Consider the following 16,427-nt stretch of genomic DNA (forward strand, 5'->3'; position numbering starts at 1 on the left):
GGGGGCGTCCACTAGGGGACAGATTTCCAGGAGCATGAACATCTTATTCTCTTTAAAACGATTATTTTAAAAGATGTTCTTTGCACACAGTAGACCCTAAGCACATGTATGTCAGATACATCTGGTCCACAGGTGAGGTGAGTAACATTTGCAGCCACATTCGTGCAAAGCAGGCAGTTTGAAGAATGTCCCTAAATGGTGCTTGCCCCTAGATGTCACTGTTAAGAAGCATTTCATGGGAGAGAGGTCTGGAGTCTATTTATGGTGTTATTTTAACCTAGACCGATGATAGTTTTCTTGCCAGTTTGACCAGACCCCGCCCTGTTTCCAGTGCCAACAGTCTCCTCACCAAGCCAGGTTGCACTTACAGGCTCCAGGCTCAGCTGCCTGCCCAGTCCTTTTGCAGAGTCCTGACCCAGGAAGGGCTTTCTTGAGTGTTTGTTTGTTTTTAGTTGTAGATGGACACAACACCTTTATTTTATTTATTTATTTTTATGTGGTGCTGAGGATCAGACCCAATGCCTCGCACATGCTAAGCAAGCACTCTGCCACTGAGCCACAACCCCAGCTCCTGACTCGGGAAGTTTTTAAGTTTAAGACCCTTTACCCAACTAACCCATCTCTACTATAGCCTTTTCCACCCTTGGAGCCCAGGTTGCTCTGTTTGTGCCTCAGTTCCTCAACCAGAAGCCTAACCTGCCTACCTCTAGGACTAGGGCTCCATCCCCTTCTAAGGCGAGCCCCAGGGACCACAGAGACCTCACCACCTGACACTCTTCTAAGGACTGCAGGCACTCACCATTACTCCCTGTTCTCCGTCTCCCCTTCCTTTAGGTGGAAGTCTGCACACCTGTAAACTGTAACCTGTAGCCTGTAACCTGCCAGCTGGCCTTTCCCAACCTCCTACTCCATCCTGTTGCAGTCACCAGGCCCTGTTCACCACATCCAAAAGAGAACACTGATTCTCATACACTTACTAAATACCTGCTCTATTTCAGGAGCTGTGCCAGGCACAAAGAAGGGTCAAGTATCACCCTCAAAAAGGCAAGGTACCTTTCCAGCTAAATCCCCTTCAGATATAACTGTTCTCCAGTTTCTCCTGATTTTTAAAGAGGTGAATCTTACCCAAGACTGACCTTGGCTACTGCACATCAAGCATCCGTCCATCTCACCTTCGTAGCTTAGCTACAGTGTGCCAGACACTGCTGGGCAGAGGCACAGCCCCAGAATGCAGCAAGACCTAGACATGCATAACTTTGTGCTAAGAGTGGTTTGCAGAGGGAGCAATTAATCCTGCACTGGAGGATAGAAAAAGACTATTCAGAGAAGGAAGTGTTTTTTACAGTTCTTTGGGGCTGAATTCAATTTCATTTTGTCAGGCAGATGCAGGGAAGAGAAAGAACATCTAGGCAGAAAAAACAACATGAGTGACTGCATAAAGAAAAGTACACACAAGCAGTGTTTATGAAGAAAAAGTACAATACCCCAGTACAAAGGGAACATAGGTATCTATGGAATGTGTAATATAGAACTTGAGTCAAGAAAGGAATTTTGGATCCAACTTAAAATAGTGATGGACCAGACTAGGGGGTGGAGAGCAGAGCAAAGCAACGATGTCATTTGATTAACCACAATTATTCTAATTAAGGTCTATTATAGGTCAAGTGGGAGATGACAAGTTCATCTGTCACATTACACAAAATGTGCTGAGCTGATTAAGAATTCACTCTTGGAATTTTTTACCCTGGCCCACTAGTTAGGTCTCCTCAATCCCAGGAAGGAGACTCTCAGTACTTCACTTTGTGTTGTGGATTGCCCAGAGGGTTCAGCAGCAGCTACATTTAGGGGTTTGAATATATTTAGGGGGTCGAATATGTTGAATATTCAACGCCAGATACAGACTTGCATGAGCTTGTCAGATTGTTAGGACTTGTTTAGTTTATTGAGTTTGATTGCTATTCTAGAAAAGATAAGAATCCAAGACTGGAGGTAGCCTTGGATTGGATGTACAGGTTAATGGACCAGCATGCAGCACCCTCAGTTCCTACTACTTTTAAACACTAATGAAGAAAAATCCTTCGCCTAGCATCAGCCTCTTGATTTTAGTTTCTTTTAGAGAATTTTTTGTTGTCATGAGAATATGATCGAGGACTTCATTTGCCACATTACAGAGTGGTACTCTTCATAAATGCCCTGGTGAATTTTCTATTGAGTTTGGTTTCTAGAAGAGTGGTGCTTCTCCTATACAAATCCTCTAAGCATTGGATGAAGTTACAGATTAGAGTTTCCTCTTGGTTAGAGATATATTTGAAGACCACCCATACAAGTCTACAGTGTTTGTGACATGTGGTTTTAAATTAGTGTCTTTCTCCTGGCCTTTGTGGACCATTTCCTTTGTTATTCCCTTTCCTTTCTCCATCCACCTTTCACTGATTTCACGGATGTTGTTTTGACTTTTATCTATCCAAATAGTTCACCTTAAATCCTTTTTGGAGCAAGACTGGAAGATATATATAACACACATAAACCATGCCCCCCCCACACACACACACACACTCCCCTACATATAGGCTATTCTGAATATTGACTGAAATAGAACAGTTTAATTGTAGCCTTTGGGTTTCTAATGAGTTTCTAGCTAAATATTTGAAATAACAGCATGTACTTTCCCTGGCAAAGAGCTAGTCTCAGAATCATTTTTGAGTCTTTGAAGATATGAATCCTAATTCAAACTCAACAAGTGCATGGTCAAGTGCTGGGCACCCTCTAGTTCAGATTTACCAGAGAGTGATGTTTCCTGCATTATTAGGTCTACTAATCAATGACCTTCTCTGGTTGGCCAAAGTGACTCCCAAAGACATTGGCTAGTCAATGTCTTGGTTTTTATTTTTAAAATAAATAAATAAAATCCTTTACTATAGACTGAAACTTTTTTTCTCTCCTGTGTCCTTCCTTTGGCAGACAGAAGCCACATTAGCAAAAGTAAGTGGATGGGAACATTTTTTTTCATTGACGAATTTTTGTGAGCTCGCTCTCCCCTCAGCCTCAGAATCTTTCCCTAGAGTTTCTGTTTTATGGTTCTAATATTACTTCTTCATTTTTGTATATATGTTCAAGAATACTTTATTTCCGCTTCATTTCTAGATGAGAATGGAGGATTTACTGTAAGAAAAGATATTCCCTATGATCCTGGATAGTCCACGGCAGTCATGGCTCATCAGTGGTTAAGAAACTAGGAGATTGTGTATAGAAGTAGTTTGCTTCCTCTTTAGCAAACTGATAAGTGGGCAGTTAGCAAATCAAGTCAAAGGTGGGGCCCTGAAATGGGAATAAATTCCCTTGTTTCCAAAATTTATGGGGGTGATAGCTTTGTAAAAACAATCCTTTCTTTTGGTACTTAGCTGCTGGAATTAAGGCATTTAAATCAACAATGAAATTAAGAGCAAAGTACTACATAGGTTTTGACCTATTTACTAGCTACTAATGGAGAGTGTTCCAGCTAATGACATTAATAATAATTCACTCGCATTAACAAGTACATTAAGTCCCCCAAATCAGATTCTTCCGTCACCTATTCTTCTTCACTCAATTATACAGAGCCTCAAGATACAGTTGAAAGGAATGTGTGAGGTCAAGGACAGGCAGCCCTGGCAAAAGGGAAAATTCTGTTTTGACAGCCAGTAACTTCTGTGTTCTGGATTTTCCCCTGAGTTCCCAAGCCACATCCTCACAGTCCCGCAAACCACAGGCCCCTGGGCCCAAGCTGTATGGTCAGGCCAGATTCACAGATGCTATGGCTGAACTCAGAGGACAGAAATGAAACTTCTGGGGCTTGAGTGGGTGGAGCAGGTGCTCAACCAGGCTCCTCAGGCAAGAGAACCAGCTGCAGATGTGGCCAGGTGCCCCAGGCTTCCATCCCACCCACCTCAGGGAGCCAGCATGAAGTCAACCCTGCCCCCAGCACTCAGTGGGTTGAGGCTCATCTCCCACTCTGACCCTCCTCACCCCCTACATCTTTGCCATCTAAGGAGACATTTTGGACAGATGGTCTAGATGGGAAAGTGACCTTCTTAGCATTGATAAGTGTGTGTGTGTTCAATAATGCAACTTGGCAAAGTATTTAGTAGTAATAGCTAACCAGCTACCTAGCACTTAAATCTTACCACAACCATATGAAATGAATGCTGTTACTGCTATTGCTATTATTCTAATTCTACAGATAAGGAAACTGAGGCCCAGAGAAGTTAAGTGACTTGCCTGATGACAGCTTGTCAGTAAGAAAGCCAAGCTTTGAACTTATACACCAAGGTGTGACTCTGCTGTTAACCACTGCTCCACAGTCTTAATCTAAGCAAAGGAAAATAAAATCTGCTCTGAATCTCTAAGTCTGTGCAGTCAGTTAGACATCGTGTCTAACAAGTAAGGGGTATATAGTTAAACTTGGGGAGGAAGTTTTTCTTTCTCAAATAAGAGACCCTTGTGTGTGAACATCAGAACTAGCCAAATACATTACAGCTAAAAATTATCATTCATATAGATAGGGGATGTAGTTTAGTATGAGGCCCTGGGTTGTCCATCCCTAACATCACAAAAATAAAAACAAAAAATGTCATTTGCATGGTTGAGGGGGTCTTTAAGAGAAGCAGGACAGTTCCTTTCCCTTAATGCGTCTCTTTGGGTACTGAAGGAATCAGGATGGTACCATCTAACAATTATTTACTGAGCACCTATGGATTGGTGTGGTAATAACTTGGCCTCAGGTTAATTTTCCTCCATGAAAATTTTCCATTAAAAAGAAATTGACCACACAGTGGGTTCACCCAGCACGGGATTTGCCTGGAGCCCCCAGTATGTATGAGGATAGAAAATAATTAAAAATCAGAATGTACTCTAATTCAGAATGGAAAGGCATCTCCACAAAGCCTGTGTGAAAATCTCGCAATTTGGCATATTAATGAGACTCTAGCCTGAGGTGAAGTCTGCACTTAGCCTCTGTAATTACCAAGAACTACAGAGGAGCAAAAGAAAACGATTTCCGGACATCAGTGGAGTCATTAAGAATGCAAGAGCACTAATGCACTGGGGCTGTGGCCAGGGGACAGCTGAGGCCTGGGCTGCAGCAGGAACAGTCCAAAGAGACTTCTGAGTCTCTTCACAGTAAGCAGAGAAGAGACGGAAGGAGAGGGAAAGGACTGACTTTTCCTGAGCTCTCAGAATGGGCTGCCCTCTGTGCCTTAACTAGGTCTTGTTAAGTTGCCCAGGCTGTCCTCAAACTTGTGATCCTCCTGTCTTAGCATCCCAAGTAGCTGGGCTCACGGGCATGCACCCAGCTTAATTAATCAAATATTATGTTTTGATAAGGTGCTTTAATATTTACTATGAAACCATGGTTTTCATTACTGTACTTTTTCAAAATGTTCTCTCAGGTCCTAACTATTCTGGATAAACTTAAAACTATATCTGAGTTTAAACAGCAATAAAAATTTTTATCGAAATTTCATTATGTTTATAGATTAATCTGAGAATAATTTGCATCTTGTTAATTAGCAATTTTATCTCTTAAGAACATGCCATGTCACTCCACGTATTTAAGTTTTACTCTATGTGACTCAGTAGTCTTACCGTTTTTTTAAAATGTGTTCCTCCTGTTTTTGTGTATTTGTTTATTCTAGGTCTCATGTTCTCATGTTATAAAATTGGGAACCTTGCATCTTTTCCTATGCTTTGGGACAATTTGAATGACAATTGTACCTGTCGCTTACTAAGCAGGCATAACTCACCTGTAGCACCTACTCCAAAGCTTTTTTGAGGCAGCATCAGCCATCATATTTTTTAAAGCCCTCTGTCTCCGTATTCAGAATTTGTATTAAAATTTCAAAGTTCCCTGAACAATTTCGAGAATCAGGCAGTGAAAAGCTAACTCATCTGCTTTCTTAGAATAGAACAAAGTGCAAAATAAGGATAAAACTAAATCTCAGACACCATATTTCTTTCACTTCCTTGGATTTCATTAGCTCTTGGCAAACATTATTTTGCTTACATAAAGTTTATTGATTCCAGTATGGTATTCAAAAAGTGACTCATTCCTCTTCAGAGACCCTGGATATTTCTACCCTCAATTTCCTAGGAGGGAAATTGGATTTAAAAGGTAGAATAACAAACAACAAATACCTGAATCAATTAGCTTTTCTTGGGCACACCCTGCTTCTATGTGACTACACTGCAGTGTTGAAGAAATGATAAAAATAGTTCTCACTGAGTTTTTCTTCTGGGGCAGAGAGCTGTCTTTTGGTGATGGTTTCTTCTCAGGGCAGTGAGACTATGTAAATGCCAGAGCAGTCCAGTGGTCTTCAGCCTGAAGTCACTCTGACACCAGTAACAGCATTTTCTTCTCCTTTGTCCAGGATGTCTGTGTCAAGGCCTACCTAGCCCTTCGCCATCACACAAACCTGCTGATCATCCTGTTCTCCATGATGTTGATGACAGGAATGCCCCAGTTAACCAGCAAAGAAGATATCGAGTACATCCGGGATGCCCTGACAGTGGGGAGAAACAAGGAGGAGGCCAAAAAGTACTTTCTGGATCAGATCGAAGTCTGCAGAGACAAAGGATGGACTGTGCAGTTTAACTGGTTTCTGCACCTTGTTCTTGGCATCAAACAAGGAGAGAAACACTCAGCCTAATATTCTGAGCTGGAAAGAAAAACAACTTCGTGTCCTAAAGCTTTTTAATCAGCAGGTCATCGTCATCAAACTTGTATTTAAAATGCAACAGGACATTGTGAAAGCTGGCACTTCAGAACAGAGCTCCTTCCCCAGCTGAACTCCTCACTGCAGAAAAAAAGGTTGGCATGGCTGACTGCTGACGTCATGTTCAGCGCTCAGCTTTATTTGCAGGTTTGTTTCTTCTCGTTTGTCTCAGTGATGCTGGAGGATGTTTCAAATTGAGACAGACTGATGACATCCTTATCGGGCCTGATATTTTGACTATCTTAGTGAGTGCTTCTGGAAATTCTTTAGAATAGTTGGTTAAAACAGTAAACCTGTTTTCATCTGAGTTTACTCTGCATGTGGGTTCTCCTCCTGTGCTTTAAGCTCCCCGAGAAAAGGAAGCAACTGTTGTAACCTTTGTCTTATTCTTCAAACGATGCTTCCAAACCTCCCCTCAGTGTTGGCAGATGTCAGTGGTGTGCTAAAAGCAAGGAAAGCATGTTAGTCTTTTCAGTGTCTTTTGCATTTAGATTCTTTTACAGTGTGCAGCTGAGATGCACAAAGAGGGTATCCTGAACCTTGGGCCCTGGCCCTCCTCTGCTGGTCTGCCTCCAGGGTCTGGATACCAAAAACAGAGACGAGACCTTTTTTGATCCAGTACAATTAGAGTGGCCTCCAGCACAGCAACAGGAAGTCGCCATCATGGCTCTGCTGGCCTGCACCTGCTCAGTTCCTCCCTCCCTTCTTCGCTCACTGCCTCCTTCAATTGCCACCCTTCCACAACCCTTTGTGGACCTGTGAAAACGTCAAAGACATCTTTACCTTAGAACTCAAAACTCAGCTGAAAAAGAATTTGTGTTCTAGGATTACTAGAATTATAAGTACTAGTTTATGAAGATATTTAGTGGATATTTTAAAAAGTATTATTAAGGGAGGCATTCTAGAAAATATGATTTAGTTTCCAAATGCCTTATTTTAAATTTTTGGTCTCAATAGTTTTTTTTTTAATTTTTTAATGGAGAAAGATATTTGTTATTTAAAGAGTTTGGAAGAACACTACTTGTCCTACCCATTTCTCAGTTTCAAAGACTTTTAGGCTTTGACACATCCTATATTTCCTAAAAACAAGTAAAATACCTTCCTTAAAAAAATTTCATCTCCTAAATGTCTTGCCATGATTAACCTTAGAGATCATTAAATTATTTATATATCTTTAATTACCTGTAGTTAATAAATTACATAGAAGTAATTATGTTGATGGTGTCTACATTTAAGTATAATCAGATGTAAATATATTTCTATTTTTTTAATGTTCAAAGTAGATACCTTATGGACTTTGATATGTGAAAAAGTCAAGGGATGCTCAACCCTGCCTGCAAATAAGAATCACCAGGGACACTTTAAAAAATACCCTTGCTTGCTGGGCACAGTGGTGCACATCTTTAATCCCAGCTTTGGGAGGCTGAGGCGGGAGGACCACAAGTTCAAAGTCAGCCTCAGCAACTTAGCAAGGTCCTAAGCAACTCAGCAAGATAAATAAAAAATAAAAGATTGGAGATGAGGCTCAGTGGTTAAGTGCCCTGGGTTCAGTTCTAAGTACCAAAAACAAAACAAACAAACAAAAACCCTTGCCTGTGCTCCACTCTCAGGTTAAAATTTAATCAGCATCAGATGAGACCCAGACATCAGTATCTTTTTAAGTACTCCAAGATGAATCTAATACTCAGCTAGGGTAAGAAGCCCTGCATGGTCTTTGAGGGTCTGGGTAGCTCATTGTCCACTGAGCATTTTCCTTGTTCCTAGGTATCTACAAAGAAGTCTTCTTCTTTGGCAACTCATCCTTTGTGTATATGTGGTGGTGGTAGCGGGGAGGGGTTTACCCAGGGGTACTCCACCACTAGCTGCATACAGCTCCATTTTCAAAAAAAAAAAAAAAAAATTCTTTTACTTTGAGACAAGGTCTCACTAAGTTTCCAGCTCTGCCTGGATTGATCCTCCTGCCTCAGCCTCCGCAGTCGCCGGTCCTACAGGTATGTGCTACCACACCCAGTGCAACTCATTCTTTCAAAATCACACTCTGTCCCCCTGTACAAAGGACCATGTCCTGTACTGAATTTCATTTCTCTTTATAAATGGAGGTTAGACATCTCATGGCATCTCTAGACCACAATCCCCTACCATTCTCTTGAAGAAGAACTGGAAGAAAGATGCTTCCTAATTTAGAACAGACAGCTTTGTGTTTCTAATGAACAGCCATGCCCAGTCCTTGTACAAATCCTGCTTTTCATTTGAATTGCTGAAATAATCACCTTGATGATAAAGGAGAGAAGAATGGATTTATATTTAGCTTATTGGCACATATGCATACATACTTGCTCTTCAAATGAACCAGTTATTTCGTGAAGCTGATATATACGCATGTGTGTGCTTGCGTGCGCACGTGTATATACATTGAGTTTTATTCTTCCATATTCCAACGAGATCTTAATTCAACTCTATGGACTTGCAGATAAACAAAAATCAAAAATCATCTTCGTATGTTTCCTTCCCTTACTGTTTCCAGTGAATACATGACTAAGAATTTCTACACTTTTGAAAAGTTTCTAGAACTAGGGTCATCCTGCCACTGGGGAACTACCCACAGCTCTATCTTTAGTGCCAAATGAAAACACAGATCACAAGCAAAATGAATCAGGACAAAGCAACTTTTATGTGTGTCTCAGACTGGCAACATTATTTGCAAAGCCCAGTGTAAATGAAAACATGGGAGCCGTTGTTAAAAATGATTAAGAAACTTGAGATGGCAACAGCAGCACATTAAACCAAGTTCAGTGCCCTTCTGAGTGTGAGGCACTGGGTATCTAGGTCACACATAACGGAAAAACGCCTTTGGTGTATATCTGAAGAATGGCTCTGGTGCCCAGTTTTGCACACGTAGGCCGTGTCTGCATGAGTGCAGAAAAAGTGCCCCGATCAGAATGTTGCTTCTGTTGAAACTGAAATACCTCATCTTTATTGCTGTACACTAGGACCTAAAACTTTGCTCTTGGAGTGGAACTGTGGTCACTGAAAGTAAAGCAAAGCAAAGTAGATGTTTTAGACGTAGCCCCATAGAACTGCATTTGACTAACTTTAGTTATGCTTTGGAGAAAGTAGGAGGACAAGGTTATAGATAACTAGAAAATACTCTTGACTTCCAAAAAATTGATTATAGTAATTATATGATATCTACATAATTATTTTTTAATGGGGGGGGGTACTGGAAATTTAACCCAAGGGCATTTTACCACTGAGCTACATTCTCAGTCCTTCATATTTTTTTATTTTGAGACGGTCTCACTTAGTTGCTTAGGGCCTTGTTAAATTGCTGAGGCTGGCCTCAAACTTGTAATCCTCCTGTCTCAGCCTCCTGAACCTCTGGGATTATAATAAGTATGTGCCACTGTGCCTAGCTTAAATAATAATCTTAAATAATAATTGTTTTAGAAAAGTTTAAATGCAGAAATTCTATACAATAGTTTGGAAGTGTTTGCTATTAAGGGAAATTAATTTTTTTTTTTTTTTTTTTTTTTTTTTGTGGTGCTGGGGATTAAACCCAGGGCCTTATGCTTGTGAGAAATTAATTATTTTTAAAATAAGTTCAAACAACTTAGTTTCTGGAGCAATTTCTTATCTTTGGTATGCCAGGCTCTGCTTTCCCTGATTATGTAAAAAAAATGGTAATTATATTTAACACTATGAAGAAATAAAAGAAGTTGGGATTTCTTAATGGTTTTGTTGGCTTATTTTCAGTTTCATCCAGCTCAATAATTCTGGTAAATGAATTTGATTTTAGAGAAGGCTTGTCTGCATCACTCATTTTAGGATAAGTGCCAGGGAAACCTTAAACGCACATCTTGGCTAAAGTGCCCACCCAGAAAGCTGAGACCATCTCTTCAATACAGTCCATGTAACTTCACTTGCAAATACTATAGTTACAAATGTTAATTTAAATAAAGGAAAGAATCTGTTATCTTCTGTATCTTTTAATATTGAAAAAAATAGATATTCTTGAAACTTAAATTCTTTCTTTTAAGAAACCAAAGAACACCTGGAGGCACTAGTAACTGGAGCAGGCAAGGAAGGATCCTCCCTTAAAAGTTCCAAGGGAGTATGGCTCTGTCAACATTTTAATTTTAGACTTATAGCTTCCATAACTGTGAAAGAATAGATTTCTATTTTTTAAGACATCCACTCCATGGTGCTTTGTTACAGCATGCCTAGGGAACTAAAACAAGAACAAGAACTAAAAGTTTTGTGGTAGTTTTTCTGTTTTGGAGGATGAGGAGAGAGATCAGAGTGTTACGGTTCAGATATTAACTCATGTTAGATATTAGCCCAGAAGCTCATGTGTGAGACAATGCTAGAAGGTTTAGAGGTGAGATGATTGGGTTATGAGTCTTAACCTAATCAGAACAATAGTGCTGATTGGGATTAACTGGGGTAACTGTAGGTAGGCAGGGTGTGGCTGGAGGAGGTGGATCCCTGGGGTTTGCCTTTGGGGTATTTATCTTGTCCTTGTTGAGAGTAACTCTCTCTCTCTCTCTCTCTCTGCTTCCTGTTGGTTATGTACTGAGTCATTTCCTCCTCCACACCCTTCTGCCTTACTTCAGGTCCAGAGCAATGGAGTTAGCATCTGTAGACTGAGATGTCTGAAATCATGAGCAACAAATAAACCTCTCAGTCTCTAAAATTGTTCTTGTCAGGTCTTTTGGTCACAGAGATGAAAACAGTTTATGTAAGTAAATCTATTTGATATTTTCTGCTGTTACCAAAAATATTTCATTGCATGCAAAATATGTGATAATGATATCCTTAGTATAAGAAAAGTTTTAACTCAATAATTAAAACTTAAATATATCCTCATAATATATTGAGTTTTCAAAAAAAGAAATACATGGGGCTGGAGTTGTGGCTCAGTTGGTAGAGTGCTTGCCTATCATGTGTGAGGCACAGAGTTCAATTCTTAGCACCACATATAAATAAATGAATAAAATAAAAGTCTATCAACATCTCAAAATATATTTTAAATAAGGGAAATACATGTGGCCAGCATGTATATAACATAGACCCCAAGTCATTATTAACTAAACAAATGCAATTTAAAATAATGTAAGTTCATTCTCCCCATCAGTTTAGCAAAGATTGGTACTACCTAGAGTTGATACTATTTTGAAAGAAAGGACAGTTTCACACATTGAAACCAGGGCGAGTTAGTAAAGTCATGCATGGCACTTTGACAAAATGTATTAAAATTGAGAAGGTATCTATTCTCTGACCAGCAAGTCCACATCCAAGGATTTATCCTTTAGAAATTATTGCACAAGTGTGCCAAGACTTGTGATCAGAAATAGTTACCAGAATTCTTTGTAGTAACCAAAAATAAGAAATAGCCCAAAAGTCTTTCAGGGAATTAGTTAATTAAACTACATCCATAAGAGGACTACCATGAAGTCCTTGAAAAGATAAAGTGGATCAGAATGTACTGACATCTGTGTACAGCCATGACATTGAGGAATGAAACAAGGTGGTTACAGGCCAACATCGCACTAGACCATATTCAAGGTAAAGGTAGGTTTGTGTATGCATTAAAAGTCTAGGAGGGTCTGCCTGCACCATAGCATAGATGTTCAGAGATGGGAGTCCGCTGAGGGTGAGGACCACCGATGTCTGTCTACCCCAGTGCACTCAGTCAGACATCAGAGATTGAACTCTGAAGGCACGGATCTAATTTTATTTAGGGTTGTACAGGACATATATAGACACATTATCCAATCAGGTTAACACGCTTGTTAAAGCATAACAGAGTCAGCCTATAGGTGAACTATACATTGACGTAGTGTAAACAAACCAAGCATCCCTAAGCAATTCTGCCCAGCAACAGGTCTGAGACAAAGGACTAGGGAGATGGCAAGCTCCTGCACACAGCATGAGGCAAGGCAGAACGGAGGCGAGTTCACATCACAGCTTGCTGAGATGCTTGACAGAGCGAGGCCTCCCCTCAGCTCCCAGCTCAGACTCAACAGCTGCAAAGACCTTCATTCCACGGCAAGTCTTTACCATTACGCCAGTTTCTCTGTCCAGACTATTTGGCTTACTTAGACCAAGGTGTCAGCGACCAATGTCAGATAAGCTTGAGGAATATTCCCTACACCATAGCATTAATCTTTTTCTTTTTCTTTCTTTTTTTTTTTTTTTTTAACCTTGCACCTACTTTTTCTCTTAGATTTTGGGAACTTGACTTTTCTTTATTTAAGTTTCTTATCAAGGAGAGAAAATTTAAGTATTTTCATTTGGGGGAGGGAATGTAGCTTGCATAAAAAATCATATTCTTTCACCTATATCATATTTCATTAAAAGCTCAAAAAATTGTTTCTCAAAACAAATCATGTGAAGTCAATAATTATCAAGCAGTGACATCAAAGCTATTGTCAGAATTTTTTTTTTTTTTTTGGCATTAAAAAATGACCATGTTAAAGTTTCCTGCTTTACCTGACCCTACCTGTTGTGATGTACTGCTAAGGCTGGCCTTGACTTCTCCCTTAGCATAGTAACGGGAGGAGGGCCTCTAAGGATGCTGCTTGTTCAGTCAGCAAGGCATGCCTTAGCTGGCATGGCTCTTCTTATCTTTGCAGCGTCTGTGGCCATGCTGAGCTCTCCAGCTCACATTTGAGGTCCCCCTTGGAGGTGTAAACAGCCTCATTTTCACTTCATATGAATGTCAGTTTCTTTTCTAAGCATTTGCTCATTAGTACAAGTGAGTAAACCTCATTTCCTGGGGCTTTGGTAAGAATCTTCCCATCTGGGGGCTGGGTTCTGAATCTGGGCTCATTATGCAATTGGCACTCTGACTTGGAAGCTTAGAGGACAGGGACACACCGAAGAGTGCCGAGCACACTTGCAGCACCCTCACAGTGCCTCTTTGCCTCTCACAGCAGATGGGCCTTCTTCTGAGAATCAAGCTCAGAATCTTTTGATTCGTATATTTAAGAGTTAAAATGGGATTCTGCTCTCTAGCAGAGGTCTGCTCACCATCACCCTCACCATTTCCAGTCATGTGCCGGATGCATGGTTGAATGGTGCCTTCCATCTCCAGATGTGTATGGTGGCCAAAGCATCTGATCCCCAGTACCTCCCACACATACTCTGCACCTTTCCTGTGCATCATCACTAAGCACCTACTCTGAAAACAACCAGCCCTGCAGTTACTGAGGAGGTCCCCTGGGGATATCCCAGGGCCATAACCCACTGCCAAGTCTCTGACTTCTCCTGGGTTCTGCTCTGCTAGAAACCAAAGAAGACAATTCCTCATATTTGAAGCAATACCTTGCCCAGGCACTAATTACTTGAAGTGGCAGGTTGTGGGGAACCATCCTTATTTAACAGAATCAGACTAGGTTGAGCCATGGGACACAGATGTCTGGCTTCTAGGAACTGGCTACCACAGAGGAATGTCCCAGATTGCAGGGGCTGCGTGGGAGTGGTTCCCTGTCTGCTTCCGCCATAGTTCCCCTAAGAAAATGGCTCCCCTAACTCCACCCTATCCTGTTCATCACAGAAGAAGCTCCTCCCAGTCTGGGCCCCTTTACCTGTGTGACTATAAAATAAAGGAAAGTTGGGCTACTCCATGTTGTTAGAGGCCAGAGCTGGTATGGCCAGACCTGTCATACCCACTCTCATTTAAAAAGAGTATTGGCTCTTGTGTTTTTATTGATTAGATAAGTTTATGGGTAATTGATTTATAGCCAACATCATCCTCCGGCAGTTAACCCTTTTCTCATCCACAGCAGGGCACATCTGCAAATTTTCAACAAGTAAATGGGTTTGACTTCTTTAATCTATGGAGATTTAAAGGAGTGTGAGACAAGAATCCAGAAGAAATGCAGAGTAAGGATGTCTGATTTTGGACACAGGGTGGATCTTAAGCCAGCAACTTTGGGACAGTATATTTTAGAGTCTAAGCAAGATGGTGCAGGAACAGTTAAAAAGAGATGGGAAGGAAAGAGTAGGTAAGTGCCTTTGGCCTTAGGTAATCCCAATCCAAGTGTTAATTGTTACTTGAACAAGTTGTCTAATCTCTCTAAAGCTTCAGCTCTTTCCTCTGTAAACTAGGGAGGACAGGAGAACCTACTATACAGAATGTCTGCGCTGATTAAATTAGATAATAAAAATCAAACACTAGTAGGCTTAGAGTCTAGCCTGGAGTCATTGCTCAGTAAATGATAGCTATCATTTCTATGTTCCCTTTCAAGGAAGGCTGAAGAAATCTCAGGAAATCAAAAAGTTCAGTGGCTTCATCCTTGAAACATGACTTTAGGAGTACTTTAAATGATGGAAATCTTAAAATTTTCTAGTATGGTATCTTTCCAGGAGGATTTCAAAGGAGAAATAATTTCCATTTTCTGTCAACATCAGATACTAAGAAATCTTCTAAATAGCATCCTTCTCTGATGAGTTATTCTAATCAATGCAAATTAGCTCCTGGGTTCTGGGCCTAAAGATAATTAGACTGAGAAACTATAATCAATTGACAATGCTACTGACTCCCATTTACTTTTTTTTTTTTTTTATAAAATCAGTTTTATTGAATATTAGTTTACACAAACTCATCAATTTTAAATGTACAATTTCATGAGTTTTAATAAATGTATATGCCCATGTTTTACCACTATGCTCAAGATAAAGAATAATTCCATCATTCCAGGAAGCTCTTTCATGTCTCTGCAGAAAATTCTCTTCCCTCTCTCTTAACCCCTAAGAATCACTGAAATGCTTTCTATCGCTATGGTTTTGACTTTTCTAGATCTTCCTATAAATATTCTCACACAATGTGTTATCTTTTGTGCCTGGCTTCTTTCACAGAGAACAATACTTTTGAGATGTATCTATGCTACCTAAATAAAATAAAATTTAGGAAGGTTCATGTCTGAACACCTTTGCTGTGATTCACTTTAGAGCCAAATACCAACTTTCATTTTTAATTGTTTGCTGTCGATGACAATCTATGCCAATGACTCCTGTTCTATCTTAGATTATTGAGAGGGACCCCATTATTACTCTTACTTTATACTGCTGTTTATACAAGATGGAAAAAGATAAGAAACCTGCATTTCAGAGGCTTCATTTCCTCTGTTATTGAAATAGTGCAGGGATAGAACCTAATGTGCTCCACCACAAACTAGCAGGGCCAGCAGAGACCAGCATGTGAACCCCCAAAGTCAACAATGAGTCCTAGAAAGGAGACCACCAGGGCAATGTTTCTCAAACTTAACAAGCACATAAATCTCATAGGCATGTAGATTCTGATTCCATGGGTCTGGGATGAGGTCTGAGAGTCTGCATGTCCAGCAAACTTCCTGGTGAGGTCAAGGCTGCTGGTTCCTGGAATATACTTTGCACAGACATAGACAGGACATTTGACAGGACATAGAGCAGATTCTGTGAGTGAGGAAAGTCAAACAAACAAGAAGACTGAGAACAGGTGCCAAACTGTGCTTGAGAAATACTACTCAGAGACAGGAATTGTTATCATATATGATGAAATGTATATGTACATATCTCCTTAATCATCTCTGTTTCTTTGAAGGGTGCCTCAGTTTTCTCATCTGTAGATGAGAATTATCTCTATCTCTGTGGTAGGGAGACCTCTAATACCATCCCCAGAGATTTCTGCCTCCT

The 16,427-nt window shown here is 40.3% G+C and overlaps 1 protein-coding gene across 4 annotated transcripts in view; it reads left to right on the forward strand.

Annotated features, from left to right (window-relative positions):
* The window catches only part of Pik3cg (phosphatidylinositol-4,5-bisphosphate 3-kinase catalytic subunit gamma), a 32,493-nt gene extending 22,431 nt beyond the window's left edge, over window positions 1-10,062 (forward strand). For all 4 annotated transcript variants that reach the window (XM_047562946.1, XM_047562945.1, XM_047562943.1 and 1 more), the window contains exon 11: window positions 6,405-10,062. In XM_047562946.1, coding sequence (XP_047418902.1) covers window positions 6,405-6,683 — 279 coding nt within the window. In that variant the 3' untranslated portion in view covers window positions 6,684-10,062. The remainder of the gene's footprint in view (window positions 1-6,404) is intronic.
* Window positions 10,063-16,427: the final 6,365 nt, after the last annotated feature.

The sequence above is a fragment of the Sciurus carolinensis genome, chromosome 8 (assembly GCF_902686445.1).
Source record: "Sciurus carolinensis chromosome 8, mSciCar1.2, whole genome shotgun sequence".
In the NCBI taxonomy this organism is placed as follows: Eukaryota; Metazoa; Chordata; class Mammalia; order Rodentia; family Sciuridae; genus Sciurus; species Sciurus carolinensis.